We start from the raw sequence: 15,289 nt of genomic DNA, 5'->3' as shown, positions 1-15,289 counted from the left end.
CCCTGCCTCAGGTCTCCATGCTTCCGGCCTTCCTTCACTCTGCTACAAAGATCATTTTTCTAAAAAAAAAAGTTCATTCTACATCTCCCTGACTCTATAAGAACCTCCAGAGGTTGCCCATCCATCTCTGCATCCATCAAAAAAGTTCTTACCATTGGCTTTAAGACACTCCCACTCCCTCTCACTTCTGCATTGTCTATTCATTTGGATCTGTGATCTTTGGGCATCTGCTTTTCATCCCACAGCTATAAGTTATATTATAAATTATTTTATATTTATGTCGGACTCTCCCCGGTTGTTATATTGTACTCTCCCAAGCAGTGTGCTGCACACAGTAAGCGCTCAAAAAATAGTACTGAATAAATGAATCCCAGTTCCGCCACACGTCTGGCGGGTGGCCTTGGGCAAGTCGCTTAATTCCTCTATGCCTGTTACCTCGTCTGTAAAATGGGGATTAAGACTGTGAGCCCCACGTGGGACAACCTGATTCCCCCGTGTCTACCCCAGCGCTTAGAACAGTGCTCTGCACATAATAAGCGCTTAACAAATACCACCATTATTATTATTAAGCAGGCCAAACAGGCTCTGTCCCACCTGAAACCCAGTCTAAGGGAGGAGAACGGGCATCCATTGTTGGGCAGGGATTGTCTCTATGGGTGAATTGCACATGACAAGCGCTTAGTACAGCGCTCTATACACAGTCAGCGCTCAATAAATACGAGTGAATGAATTTAATCTCCATTTTACGTATGAGAAAACTGAAGCAGAGAGAATGATTGATGGGAAAAATGGAGTCATAGCCAGTGTTTGCAGTCAGTGGCCACAGGGGGGCGGTCAAATCCAACATAGGAGCGCGCGCGCACATATACACATACACATATATACACTTACATATATAATAATACTAATGTTGGTATTTAAGCGCTTACTATGTGCAGAGCACTGTTCTAAGCGCTGGGGGAGATACAGCGTAATCAGGTTGTCCCACGTGACACTCACAGTTAATCCCCATTTTACAGATGAGGTAACTGAGGCACAGAGAAGTGAAGTGACTTGCCCCCAGTCACATATACACACACGCTCACTCTCTCCCTCTCCTAAACACTGCCCAACTCCCCCCAATTCCTAGACTCAGTCAGACCTGCACGGGCTCAGAGACCCTCCAGACTCTCCCACCATGCCGTAGGCCTGAAGTCCTAATTGCTTTCCAGATTCCGGCACCCTGGGATTGCTTTGCTTGTGATGACAGTTTTATCTGTCAAGCACTATGTACCAAGCAGTGTGGTAGATAGGAGAAGCAGCATGGCTTAGTAGAAAGAGCACAGTCTTGGCAGTCAGAGGACGTGGGTTCTAATCCCACTCCGCCATTGGTCTGCTGTGTGACCTTGGGCAAGACAATTTCTTTGCCTCAGTTACCTCAAGATTAAGACCGTTAGCCCCCGGTGGGACCACTTGATTACCTTGTATCCACCCCAGTCCTCAGAGCAGTGCTTGGTACAGTAAGTGCTTAACAAATACCATCATTATTGTTATGCGAGATAATCACGGACAGTTCCTGTCCCGGATGGGACTTGCAGTAGGTAGGTATCAAACCCCTATTTTTACAGAAGAGGAAACAATAATAATAATAATGTTGGTATTTGTTAAGCGCTTACTATGTGCCGAGCACTGTTCTAAGCGCTGGGGATAATAATGTTGATATTTGTTAAGCACTTACTATGTGCCAAGCACTGTTCTAAGCGCTGGGGTAGACACAGGGGAATCAGGTTGTCCCACGTGGGGCTCACAGTCTTCATCCCCATTTTACAGATGAGGTAACTGAGGCACCGAGAAGTTAAGTGACTTGCCCAAAGTCACACAGCTGACAAATGGCCGAGCCAGGATTTGAACCCATGACCTGACTCCAAAGCCCGTGCTCTTTCCACTGAGCCACACTGCTTCTCTAACAGTCACAGAGAAGTTAAATGACTTGCCAAATTTCAAACAGCAAGCAAGTGGCATAGCCGGGGCACCACAAAGACCGATCTGCCCACGATCTTGTCTCTGTAGCCCCACCAGAGGAGAGCTGAGTCACTGGGGAAGTCACGGATAGAGGGATAGAGAGGTGTCAAGGGTGTCTTATGGCATCTGCACTGGGTCAGTGCTCTGCACACAGTAAGAGCTTAATAAATACGATTGAATGACTAGGGGGGTTTGGATGGCCCATGTGGAATCACAATGGTGAGAGTCAGGGGTGTTGGATGGTGCTGTGCTGGATCACAGAAAAAGACTTGGAGAGCTTTTTTGTTTGGTTTTTTTTTAATGGTACTTAAGCACTTACCTCATACCAGATACTCCACTAAATAATGGGGTAGATACAAGATAATCAAGTTGAACATAGTCCACATTCCACAGTGTGTCACCATAATAATGTTGGTATTTAAGCGCTTACTATGTGCCAAGCACTGTTCTAAGCACTGGGGTAGACACAGGGGAATCAGGTTGTCCCACGTGGGCTCAGTCTTAATCCCCATTTTACAGACGAGGTAACTGAGGCACCGAGAAGTTAAGTGACCTGCCCAAAGTCACACAGCTGACAAGTGGCCGAGCCGGGATTTGAACCCATGACCTCTGACTCCAAAGCCTGTGCTCTTTCCACTGAGCCACACAGCTTCTCATGGGGCTCAGTCTTGATTCCCACTTTACAGATGAGGTATCTGAGCCATAGAGAAGTATCCCAGCTCTGCCACTTGTCAGCTGTGTGACTGTGGGCAAGTCATTTAACTTCTCTGTGCCTCAGTTACCTCATCTGTAAAATGGGGATTGACTGTGTGGCTCACGTGGGACAACCCGATTACCCTGTATCTACCCCAGCACTTAGAACAGTGTTCTGCACATAGTAAGCGCTTAACAAATACCAACATTATTATTATCTGCTAGGCCACCCTGGGGCTGGATGGTTTATACTGGGTCACAAAACCAGGGAGAAAGGAGTTGGATGGACACCTGTACCTATGAAGTTGGGCATCCATCTATTCATTCATTCCATTCAATTGTATTTACTGAGCACTTCCTGTGTGCAGAGCACTGCTTGGGAAAGTACAAAAATAAACAGTGACATTACCTGCCCGTGTTGAGCTCACAGTCTAGAGCTGGGGAGACAGACATCAATACAAATAAATAAAATTACATAGATGGCCTGAGAAGCAGCATCGCCTAGAGGGTAGGTCCCAGGCCTGGGAGTCAGAAGGACCTGGGTTCTACTCTTGGTTCTACCCCTTATCTGCTGTATGACCATAGGCAAGTCACTTCACTTCTCTATGGCCCTCAGTTACTTCACCTTGTAAAACGGTTGAATAAGACTATGAGCACTATGTGGGACAGGGATTGTTTCCAACCCGATTAGCTTTTATCTACCCCGGTGCTTCAGTACAGTGCCTGGCACAGAGTAAGCACCAAAACCCTGCTTTCTCCTAGTATCGGGGGGATCCGTGGGAAAAGTCCTGATCTGGGGGGAGAAGAGAGGATTGTTGTCTGGGGAGGACAGAGATTGCTCACTGAATTGTCTCTGGAAGTCTCAGACCATATGCCTCTCCCACACCCCCAGTCAATCCCCAGACCCACACCAGCTGTTCACTCGGTTCTCACCTTTATTCACAATGGAACACAAAGGTCTCCACCCCCCACGGGCCCCCTGGGCCCAGTACAAGGCAGCCTCAATCCGGTACTCCGTCTGGATCTGCCTAATGCTTTAGGTTTGTCCGGGAAGCAATGGCAGGGCCGGGAGAACTTCCCACCAGCTCCCCTCCCCACAACACACACATGCACACTCACACACACACTCCGTTAAGTTAAAATGCTTAAGTTACACCACGACTGAAACATTCCCCAACAGGCAAAACCCCAACTATGTACAAGATACACCTCTCCCGGCCCCAGGCTGGTCTGCCCGTTTGGGGGGTGGAGGGGTTTGGGTCCAGTCCTCAACACATTTAAGACATAGTTGAGATCCTGCTTGAAACATACATAACTGCAGCCAGATCAACACTGGGCTGGCTGGCTTGCTAAAAGTAGGACTCTGGTGGTTCCCCTAAGACTTCTCCAAGCCCAACTCCCCCTCTCCTAGCTGCACCAAGGTTGGAGCTCTGGTCAGGGAGCAAGGCAAGGTCAGCGGGGCACGAGGTGACAAGCTGGACGTGCCTGTCCAAGCTCAAACCCACCCCACAAGTGGAGGGGGCCTCCCCCTACAAAGTGGATTATTTCTGGACCCTCTACCAAAATCTTGTACCCCCCCCCCCACTGCTTGGAAACATATAGTAAAAATCCGTGGATAGCCCCAGTCAATTGCTTCCATCTCCTCTCCAGCCACAGAGCAGCCCCCATCCCCGGGCGTGAGGTAGGGCATCAGGCAAGGTGCCAAAGGCCTGGATATAATGGAGGCAGCTCCCAACACAGACTGGGCTGTGGAAGACCCGACTCTGGCCCTTTCTAGGCCCAGTTTTGTGGGTGGGTGGTCCCCATGTGCCCTGCAGGATGTCCCAGGCCCAGTTCCCATCCCAGGACAGGAGCCCCGATCATGGTCCCCACAGCCTTCCGCTGAGTACACGGGTCTGACCCTGCCCCGGCCCCCTCCCACCTCCCTGGAAAACCAATCACCTGACATACCCAAAAGCTTCAACTGAGCCAGGGGATCCCACCACCCCTCCCCACCAACACCCTGTGAGGGGGCGCCTGGCCTTCCTCCCGTTCTACACAGCCACAGATTGGCCTAAGATTCCCGTCCCCTCGGTCCGGGCCGGGTGGCTGAGTACCCTGCCCCGGGGCCGCCCAAAAGATAGAGGGTCCTGGAAGGAGCTGACTCCTTCCCCGCTCCATGGGCGAGCCGACTGGGTGGGGAGGAGAGCACGAGAGCTCGGCGGACCCCGGGGGCTACCACCCACTCATGACACAAACCCAAACCTTCAACTCTAAATAAATAAAAAGTATTAAGTGCACTGTGGGTCCCGGCAGGGCTCTGACCCCTCCAGCCCAAGCCCCCTGGAACAAGAAGAGAACCAATCCATCCTCCAGCAGGCTACACGCAGGCTCCTACCCAGAAGCAGGTCAGGGGAAGGGGAGGGCACAAACCAGTGGCAGCCCACCCACCATGATCCACCAAGGAGAGGGCCCAGGGTCAGACCGTCCCACCCATCAGTCACTCGAGGGTCTCGGTCAGTTCTTGAGAAGGTCCCCGAGATCATAGGACTCGAAGAGGTCACTGACCCCCTCGCCCTCATCCAGCCCCCACAGGTAATCGTCGTGGTCGAGCTGGGGGGAGAAACCGGTCATAGGGCCCCCGAAGACCAACTGGTCCTCCGTCTGGGGCAGCAGGCTCTGGGGCAGGTCCAGCAGTCCGATGTCCACGTCCAGGCAGGAGCCGGGCAGCTCCAGCTTCGGGGGGTCACCTGAAGGTGGGCAGAGACCGATCACACCCTTTCTCGGGGCAGGGAGACAAGAAGCCATGCCATCCCCCCTCCCAGGGCAACAAACGATCGGGTTCAGAGAGGAATAGCACCCCATCCCGGATCACCCAGCACGCCTCGGCTGTCAGCGGAGACTCTAGGTACACCGGCTCTCCGCCCGTCCTCCCTCCCGGAAAGGCTTTGAGCAAGCTACAAGATTATGAAAACCGGGCGTGTGCAATCGGCCGGGACCTGACGCCACCTCCGGGGTGCTGGGCACTGGGGGCGGGGGTTGGGGAAAGCAGGCGGTGAGGGATTCTGCACTGTCAGCACTGGCATGGCAGAAACCCCAGGACTGGGGCCTGAGGAGAGCCTCTTGGTCAGACTGGGAGTGACCCATGCTAGTTTCCACAGCGGCGGGGAGGAGAGGGTCAGTGTCTGTTATTTCTCCACAACTGTTGGCCCGGCCAGCGACCACAGCGGTGACCAAGCATGAAAGGAGACCCTCGTCCACCCCGGATATACCCCGGGGTGCTGTTGGTTCTGCCCCGTTCCCGAAGTCACTCGTACGGAGTGGGCTCTTGCTGTTAGGGCCCCCTCGGCTTTGCTTGGGGAAAGGTGAGGGGGCTGGAGGAGGGCGGGGGGTGGGGGAAAGAGAACAGGCCAAGCCCACAGACTGCCCTTTGGCCTCCAAGAAGACGCTGAATCCTGCCGGATGCCCCCAGCCCCCATTGACCCCCAAATCCCTATACCTTCGGTGGCGGCGGCTCGGGGGCTGAGGCTTGCAGGCGCTGGGACGGTCCTCGCCGTCCTTGGCGGGCTGGGGCTCTCGTCCGAGACCTCCTCGGGGCACAGGTACACCTCAATGGGCCCATTGGTGCTCTTCAGGTAGATCTGCAGAGTCTCCTGGGGGCCAGAGCAAAAGCGAAATGGGGGGTCAGGAGGTCTCCAAGGTGCCCCCTACAACCTCTCCCACTTCCCTCCCCCAGACCCTTCCCCACCTCATCGAGGGCCGGGACCTCCAGCCGGGTCTCGGCAGGGGCCTTCACGGCGATCACCGTCTGTTCCCTGAAGTTGCTGATGGCCCGGATGTCCTATAGGTGACATAGGCCAGCGTTGGGGCCGGGGGTTAAGGCAAACGGGAGCCGGGCCTGGGCCTGAGCGAGCCTGCCGCTGGGGTCCGGCCAGTAAGCCCGAGGCCCTCATCTGGGTTGCCTTGCAAGGGAGGACAAGGGGAATCTGTTAGTGCTCTAGAAGCAGAGCAGCCTAGTGGGAAAGAGCACAGTGCCCGGGGTCCTGGGCTCTATCCCAGCTCTGCTGCTGGCCTGTGTGACTTTGGCTAGTCATTTAACTCCCCCGTGCCTCAGTTCCCTCACCTGCAAAGCGAGAATCAAATATGTGTCCTCCCTTCCCCCTTAGCCTGTGAGTTTCAGATGGGACAGGACTGTGCACAACCAGATGACCTTATATCCACCGCAGCACTTTGTACAGTATTGGGCATAGAGTAGGCATTTAGCGATTATCACAGATCCTATTATTATTTACTAGGTGGGGTGTCACCTTTCTCGGCCAGTTGTCTTTTGCCTGTGTTGTTTGAGTCCTCGGCACCAGGCGTGGTTCCCTGGGAGGGTGGTGTCCCCCCCCGACCACCCAGCTGCATACACTCATCTCCCCATGGAGGTAAACTCTCCTAGCCAATGATAGCCAGAGAAGCAGCACGGCCTAGTGGAAAGAGCACAGGCCTGGGAGTCAGGACGTGGATTCTAATCCTGACTCTGCCACTTTCTACTGCGTGACCTAGGACAAGTCACTTCACTTCTCGATGCCTCAGTTACCTCATCTGTAAAACAGGGATTAAGACTGGGGGCCCCATGTGGGAATGTATCCAATCTGATTATCTCTACCTCACTGCTTAGTACAGTGCCAGGCACATAGTAACCACTTAAGTACTATTAAAAAAATATAAAGAAGAAAAGAAAAGGATATCTCTGGTTCTCTGGGGTCCTCGGTCAGGTCCTTCAGGCGGGTGGTGGAGGACTGGATGAGCTCATCCAGCGAGCGCTCGGCCGCGCTTAATCCGCTCAGGTCCCGCCTCAGCGCCTGCTGCTGCCTCACCGCCGTCGAGTCCCCAAAGAGCCCGGTGCCCCTGGGGATGTAGCAGCGACTCAAGCCTTAGAACAGTGCTTGGCACATAATAAGTGCTTAACAAATACCATTATTATTATTGTTATTATTAAGTCCAGGCTAAGCCCCCCACCCCAACGCCCGAGCCCCTCCACCCCCAAGCTCCAGCCATCGCACATCCTTGGCCTGCCCAGCCCCAGACCCGCACTCACACCCACTGGATGTGGTTTTTGGATTTTTTCCGGATGAGCTGGATGCCCTCGAGTACATTGGTGATGTCGTAGATGCGGCGCTTCTGCACCTCCAGGACCTCGGCCGCGCGGTTCAGGTCCAGCACGCCGTCGTCCGACGCACTCAGGAGCTGGATGAATTTCTTGGTCAGCAGCCCCAGTGACGTATCGTAGCGGGTCTTCTCCCCGGGAGACTTGGGGGCTGGAGGAAAGGGGAGGCGTCACCCAGGCCAAGGGGAGGGACCACTGCCGCCTGCAGTGGGGCAGGAGTGAGGTCCAGAGTGCGCGCACGGACACACACACACACACACACACACACACACACACACACACTTACTCTTGGGGCTGGGCAGTCCAGGTGCCGGACTGTGCTTGCCCTTAGGTGTCCGGAACCCAGGCAGACCCTGTTGGCCAATCCCCTCCAGATCCAGTTTCCTCTTGGCCTGGACACACCGTGGGGAGGGGAAAAGACCAATAGATCATTCAATCATCAAAGGTATTTATTGAGCACTTACTGTACTAAGCACTTGGGAGAGTACGAATACAACAAAATCGGTAGACGTAATCCCTGCCCACAAAGAGCTTACAGTGGGAGACGGACATTAATTAAGAACGGCAAATGGGGGAACAGTAGACTATTAAGGGTATGTACATAAGTGTTGTGGGGAGTATCAAAGCATTTAAGGGGTACACGACCAAGTGCTTAGTTGACACTGAGGGGAAGGTGGACGGGGAAACGAGGGCTTAGTCAGGGAAGGCCTCTTGGAGGAGATGTAATTTTAAAAGACACTGTCAGACCCTTACCGTCTTCCCTACTCAGGCTCGCCTTCCCTCTGTCCTCCAACACATCAGAGCAAGGCTGGGCCTCTCCTCCAGTCCCCCCCCACCCCCAGAGTGGAGGGGACATTGTGGGAAGTGAAAGGGGAAAGAAGTCGGGCACCCCTCCCCAAGCCCCCGCCAAGGCCAGGGCACCACACCCATTTCTAGGCGGGGAACCGGCTTGTCCTTATCGAGCCTGGGAGAGGCTTGGTGAGGCAGCTGGCACAGCTTGGCAAGAGGACCAAACAACTCCTTCCTGCCCACATCCTGTCCCCCACCCCATCCCATCACACTCTCCATGCAGGTGACTTGTCAACCAGAGGGATGGATGGGAGGAAGGGAATTGCCCCTAAGTCTAGGGCAGGCACCCCACCATCCCAACTCCTTTGCCCCCTCCCTTTGTGAGCTCCAGTGGTGAGGGAAAGCCGGACTTGTGTGAGGCTGCCAAGTCAGGGGCAGTGATGGGTTAAATGGCTGGGAACACCTGCCCCAAGCACATCCTGCTGCTAGAGCCCGCCCAGCCCCCCCCCCATTTTCCCTCCTAACGACCATGTAAATGGTGTGTGTGTATGTGTGTAGTGGGCGGGTGTCCTGGCTTCCCCTCATCTGTTTGCATTAGTTTAGCCAGAAACTAGGCAACAGGTGACCATGGGGTGGGGGGCGACACTGACCCTTTAAGGGTTAGGTAGGGGATTTTTGCTATGTCTCCACACTCTCTGGGGAAGGGAGGGCTGCAGAACTGGTGGGGGAGAGGAAGGGGAGTGGGCACAGCTGCCACCGGGGTCAGGAGCAGCTGCCACAGTGGGGAGGAGGCGATGGGCAGCGGGAGAGCCCACCCCCTGCCCCCAGGGACCAGCCCAGCCCTCCCAGGCTCATCCTAGGCGGGAAAAGGATTTTGACCCGGGAGCGGGTGGAGCTGTGGAGTGGCAGTTTGCCGCCGTTGCCGGGCGGGGAAGGTCCAGGGAAGCCAGGGGAACTTGGCAGCCTCTGCCTCCCCTCCCCCGACACTGGGGGGTCCTCCCCTAACAGAGGGGGCCCCTGACCGCAGGGCCCGGGGACTCACAGGCCTAGGTTCTAAACTGATCCGCTGGTGACCTTGAGCACGTTAACCTTGGTCTCCCCTTCAATTAAGTGGGCAAAACTTGTCCCGCGCCCCCGCAACCCTGGCGAGGGGCTGCAGTGAACCCCTCCAAAAAGGCAGCTCGGTCTCCCAGGCAGTCGAGTAGGGAAGAGGGAGGAGGAGAGCCCCGGGGCAGGCCTGGCTACCGAGACCAGGAGGGACCTTTTAGGCTAACGTGCCAGTCAGGCTTTCCAAGGTTTAAACCCAATCCCACCCCTCATTTGGTCCACTTGTTCCCCCCCCTTCTCCCCACCCCCACCCCCAAATCATAGAGCCCTCCCTCCGGCGCTGGAGATGTGGGGGCGGGCGAGGAGAGCCCGGGGTAGCTCAGCCCGGCCTGTGGTGACCAAAAGCCTGTAGGCCCCAAATTCAAGAGTAACCCGGCCCCCTCCTGCTTGTGCCCACCGCCACCTCGGAGGGTCGGGCACTGGTCGGAGTTTCTTCAAGGATCATCATGCCCCAGCTGCCGTTGGAAGGGCAGAGCCAACTGGGGGGGGGGGGGGGGGGCCCTCGGGTAAATTGATTTAGACACCCCTCCCCCCGATTCACCCCCCAGGGATGGCGCGAAGAAACCTCAATCATTGCCCTCCTGGCGCCCCACTCCCATTCACCCCCAGCCCAGGACTCCCTCCACCTCAGAGTTGGGGGGGGGACTCCCTGGGTGGGGAAACTGAGGCTCTCCTTCCCCCCACCTTTGCTGGGTCGGCCCAACCCCGGGATTGGCGGGGGTGGGGGTTGTTACCGTATTTTGGGGAGCGCCAGGTCGGGGCTGCTTCCCGCCCGGGGGCACAGAGGGTGGCTCGGAGAGGAGGGAGGGCGGGCAACCGGGAGGCCAATCCCTGCCCCGAGTGGCCCTTGGCCCGCTGCCCAGGTCCGACCCGGACCCCTTATCGAGGAGAAGCACCTTGGCCTTCGGGCGTGTCCGCTCCACCTCGGCCCGGACCCTCCCACCCCGCCCTGCCCCACGGGCCCCCGGCACCCGAGGAACCGGCTCATCAGCTGACCCGGCTTCGATCAAACCGGATCCGTCAATCAATGTCTCCCCACCCCCAGACCGTCAGCTCGTTGTGGCAGGGATTGTCTCTCTTATTGCTGTATTGTACTTTTCCGAGCGCTTAGTCCAGGGCTGTGCACACAGTAAAGCGCTCGATAAACACGACTGAATAATAAATGAATCAATCAATCGTAGCAGACGTGTCCCTGCTCAACCCCCACCAACGAGAGTCCTGGGGAGGGGGAGGAGAGGGCAACCGGGGGGCTCCGAGGCGGGAGATCGGGCCCGGCTGCCGCCCGGCCCAGACTCCGAGGGTGTTGTGGTTCGGACGCAAAGACCCCACTGCCCTTCCCCATGCCCACCACTGCCACAGGGGACAGACCCCACCGTGCAGGCACCCACAGACGGCGGACACACTTCCCAGCCCCCCCAGGCAGGCCGGCGGGCAGACAGAAGGCCCAAGTCCTTATCCCAAGGGAGCCTCGGTTGGAGGGAAGGGGTGCTGCCCAGGGAGGGAGAGAAATGTGGGGGTGCTGCCCGGGGGGAGGGGGAGAAGAAGGGGAGGGAAGAGAAGAAGGGGGTACTGCCCAGGGAAGGAGGAAGAGGAAGGGGTGCTGCCCAGGGAAGGAGGGAGAAGAAGGGGTGCTGCCCAGGGAAGGAGGGAGAAGAAGGGAAGGAGGGAGAAGGTGTGCTGCCCAGGGAGGGAGGGAATAGAACGGGTGCTGTTGGGGGGGGGGTGCTGCCCAGGGAGGGGAGAAATAAGAAGGGGTGCCTGCTGGGGTGGGGGGGGAAGACGGGTGCTGCCAGGGAAGGAGAAGAAGGGGGGCGGCCGAGGGAGGGAATAGAAGGGATGCTGCCGAGGGAGGGAGAAAGGGTACTGTCCGAGGAGGGAGGGAGAAGAAGGGAGCTGCGGGGGGGGGGGGGGAGAGACGGGGTGCTGCCCAGGGAGGGGAAGGGGTGCTTCCTTGGGAAGAAGGAGTCCGGGCTGAGGGAGGCGGTCCCGCAGCCGGGCCGCACAAAGGGCCCGAGGGTTTTTTCCGGGGGTGAGCGGCGGGTTACCGGCAGGCGGCCGGAGGGCGGGCAGCGGGCAGCTCTGGTGTCCGGTCCATGCGGGGTGGCGTAGAGGCAGCGGCCCCGGCGGGGGCGCGGGGGCCGAGGCGCTCAGCGGGTAGAGCGGGGAGAAGAAGCCGGAGGCGGCGGCGGAGGCGGAGGCGGCGGAGGAAGCGGCGGGGCCCGGGCCTGCGCCGGGGCCTGGGCCCGGGCCCAGCTGGGGGCTGCCCAGCCCGGGCAGCAGCGAGTCGGCGGGGAGCAGGCCCGGAGGGAGCTTCTTCTGCAGGGGGGCCGGGGTCGGGGTCGGGGTCGGGGGCAGGTCCTTGATGACCCGGATCATGGCAGCGGCGGGGCTCGGGGGGGGGGGTCTGCGCCCCGGACTAGCGGGCCGCCCGCTCGGGGGCCATCTCCCCCTCCCCCGGGGCCGCGGCCCGGCGAGGCTGGTGCCGGAGAGCCGGGCGGGGGCTGGTCCGGACCCCGGGGGCCCGCGGGCCGACAGCGGGGCCGGGCGGAGGCGGGATGGGGCCGGATTGGGGGACCGATGGCTCCCGCCTTCGCCCCTCTCTTCTCCTTCTCGCCCTCCCGGCCTTTCTCTTTCTGTTTCTTTTTTTTTTTTTTTTTAGCGCCAAACTCCGTGCCGCGAAATTCGGATCTCCCGCGGAAAATGCCGCCCTCTGATTGGCCGCCGCAACGAGCGGGGGGCCCCGCCCGCCGGAAAGGCTCCATTCTGCGGGAGGCGCCCGCACCGCCGCCGGCCCGCCTTAAAGGGCCCGGGCACCGGCCCTCCGCCGCCAGCTTCATTCGATCGGCCTGACGGAGCCCTCGCTATGTGCAGACCGCTGCACTGAGCGCTCGCAAGGTGCAGTTCGGCAACGGAATAGACACCCTCCCTGCCCAGTGACCCGCTCGGACTGCAGAGCGAAAGACATCCAAACAAGTCAACATCATCAAGACCGATAGGATCAAGGAGATGTACATCTCATTAACAATACAGATTAATAAATCATGCATATTCATTCAAGAGTATTTATTGAACGCTTACTATGTGCAGAGCACTGCACTACACGCTTGGAGTGGACAATTCGGCGACACAATTCGGCCCAGTGACAGGCTCCCGGTCTAAACGGGGGAGACAGCAGAGCAAAAGAGAACAAAACCAAAACAAGACAACATCATCAAGATCAATAGAATCAAGGAGATATACACCTCATTCACAAAATAAATAGGGTAATAAATAATATATATTCATTCAATCGTACTTATTGAGGGCTTACTATGTGCAGAGCACCGCACTGAGCGCTTGGAAGGTACAGTTCGGCAACAGAATTGACACCCTCCCTGCCCAATGACCCGCTCACCGTCTAAACGGGGGAGACGGACTGCAGAGCGAAAGAGAACAAAACCAAAACAAGTCAACGTCTTCAAGACCGATAGAATCGAGGAGATATACACCTCATTAACAATATAAATAGAGTAATAAATAATACATATCCATTCAATAGTATTTATTGAGCGCTTACTATGTGCACAGCACTGCACTAAACGCTTGGAGTGGACAATTCGGCAACAGACAGAGACAATCCCTGCCCAGTGACAGGCTCACGATCTAAATGGGGGAGACAGACAGAGCGAAAGAGAACAAAACAAAAACAAGACAACATCATCAACAGAATCAAGGAGATATATAACTCATTAACAAAATAAATAGGGAAATCAATAATATGAATTCTTTCATTCAATAGTATTTATTGAGCGCTTACTATGGGCCGAGCACTGCACTAGGCGCTTGGAAGGTACAATTCGACAATAGACAGAGACAATCCCTGCCCAGTGACGGGCTCACGGTCTAAACGAGCGAGACGGACAGAAGAGCAAAACAGAACAAAACCAAAACAAGACATCATCATCAAGATCGATAGAATCAAGGAGATATACATCTCATTAACAAAATAAATAGAGTAATAATATATATTCATTCATTAGTATTTATTGAGTGCTTAGTATGTGCAGAGCACTGCACTAAGCGCTTGGAAGGTACAATTCGGCAAAACATAGAAACCCTCCTGCCCAGTGACCGGATCACGGTCTCACGGGGGAGACGAAGAGAACAAAACAAAAACAAGACATCATCATCAAGATAAATAGAATCAAGGTGTGCTAGGGGAAGATACAAAGAAAGTTCTCCAAACACCACTGTTGACCCACGAAGAACTTGCCTTCTTTTTGGCTTTCTCTGTTTTCTTTGATTTCCAATGGGGTTTGAGTTTAGGCTTGCCGGGGAAGACCAACACGCTCATATCATAATAACGTGGTATTTGTTAAGCCCTTACTAGGTGATGAGGTTGTCCCACGTGGGGGCTCCCAGTCTTTCATCCCCATTTTACAGATGAGGGAACTGAGGCCCAGAGAAGTGGAGTGACTTGCCCGAAGTCACTCAGCTGAGGAGCTGCTTAGAACAGCGCTTAGAACGGTGTTTGGTACATCGTAAGCACTTAACAAATACCATATTATTATAAGTGGCGGAGTCAGGAATAGAACCCACGACTAATCTGGGTTCTGACTCGCAAGGCCAAGCCCTTTCTGCTGAGCCATGCTGCTTCAAATATGATTGAATGAGTGTAATAATAATAATAATGATGGTATTTGTTGAGTGCTTACTATGTGCCAAGCACTGTTCTAAGCGCTGGAGGGCATACGAGGCGATCAGGTTGTCCCACGTGGGTGCTCCCAGTCTTCATCCCCATTTTACAGATGAGGTCACTGAGGCCCAGAGAAGTGAAGTGACTGGTCCGAAGTCACACAGCTCATCGAGTCGTGCCCCGGGGCACATGCATTGGAAGCGGTGGCATGGCTCAGCGGAAAGGGCCCGGCCTTGGGAGTCAGAGGTCGTGGGTTCTAATCCCCGCCTCTGCACTTGTCAGCTGGGTGACTTTGGACAAGTCACTTCACTTTTCTGGGCCTCAGAGACCTCACTGGAAAATGGGGATTAAGAACTGGCAGCCCCACATGGGACAACCTGATCACCTTGTAAGGTTCCAATCCCGCCTCCGCCACATATAATAATACTAGTGGTATTTGCTAAGCGCTTACTATGTGCCAAGCACTGTTCTAAGCAGCTTCTCAGCTGAGTGATTTTGGGCAAGTCACTCCACTTCTCTGTGCCTCAGTTACCTCATCTGTAAAATGGGATTAAGACTGGAAGGCCCACATGGGACAACCTGATCATTCTTGTATCCCCCACAGCACTTAGAGCAGTGCTTGGCACATAGTAGGCACTTAAATACCATTCTTCTTATTTATTGAGCGATTACTGTACGCAGAGCACTGTACCAAGCACTTGGGAGAGTAGTCTAACAATAGACACATCCCCTGCCCACAATGAGTTTACAGTCTAGAGGCGGAAACAGACATTCATTCATTCATTAAGTCAGTCGTATTTATTCATGATGATAATTATGGTACTTGTTGAGTGCTTACTTACAAGGTGTTAAGCACCATTCTAAGCACTGAAGTAGATACAGGTTAATCAGGT

At 55.5% G+C, this 15,289-nt stretch overlaps 1 protein-coding gene across 1 annotated transcript; it reads right to left on the bottom strand.

Annotated features, from left to right (window-relative positions):
- Positions 1-3,611: 3,611 nt before the first annotated feature.
- Positions 3,612-12,097, bottom strand: E2F2 (E2F transcription factor 2). The gene is made up of 9 exons (XM_029080304.1): positions 11,959-12,097; positions 11,767-11,867; positions 8,112-8,217; positions 7,757-7,976; positions 7,404-7,566; positions 6,422-6,514; positions 6,173-6,326; positions 6,094-6,128; positions 3,612-5,451 (listed from the first exon to the last, which is right to left on the bottom strand). The coding sequence occupies exons 1-9, from the start codon at positions 12,095-12,097 to the stop codon at positions 5,191-5,193; spliced, it is 1,272 nt and encodes a 423-aa protein (XP_028936137.1). The 3' UTR covers positions 3,612-5,190.
- Between the last annotated feature and the right edge of the window lie 3,192 nt (positions 12,098-15,289).

This window comes from Ornithorhynchus anatinus, chromosome 16 (assembly GCF_004115215.2).
Source record: "Ornithorhynchus anatinus isolate Pmale09 chromosome 16, mOrnAna1.pri.v4, whole genome shotgun sequence".
Lineage (NCBI taxonomy): Eukaryota > Metazoa > Chordata > Mammalia > Monotremata > Ornithorhynchidae > Ornithorhynchus > Ornithorhynchus anatinus.
This window is presented reverse-complemented; position numbering and strand designations above follow the sequence as displayed.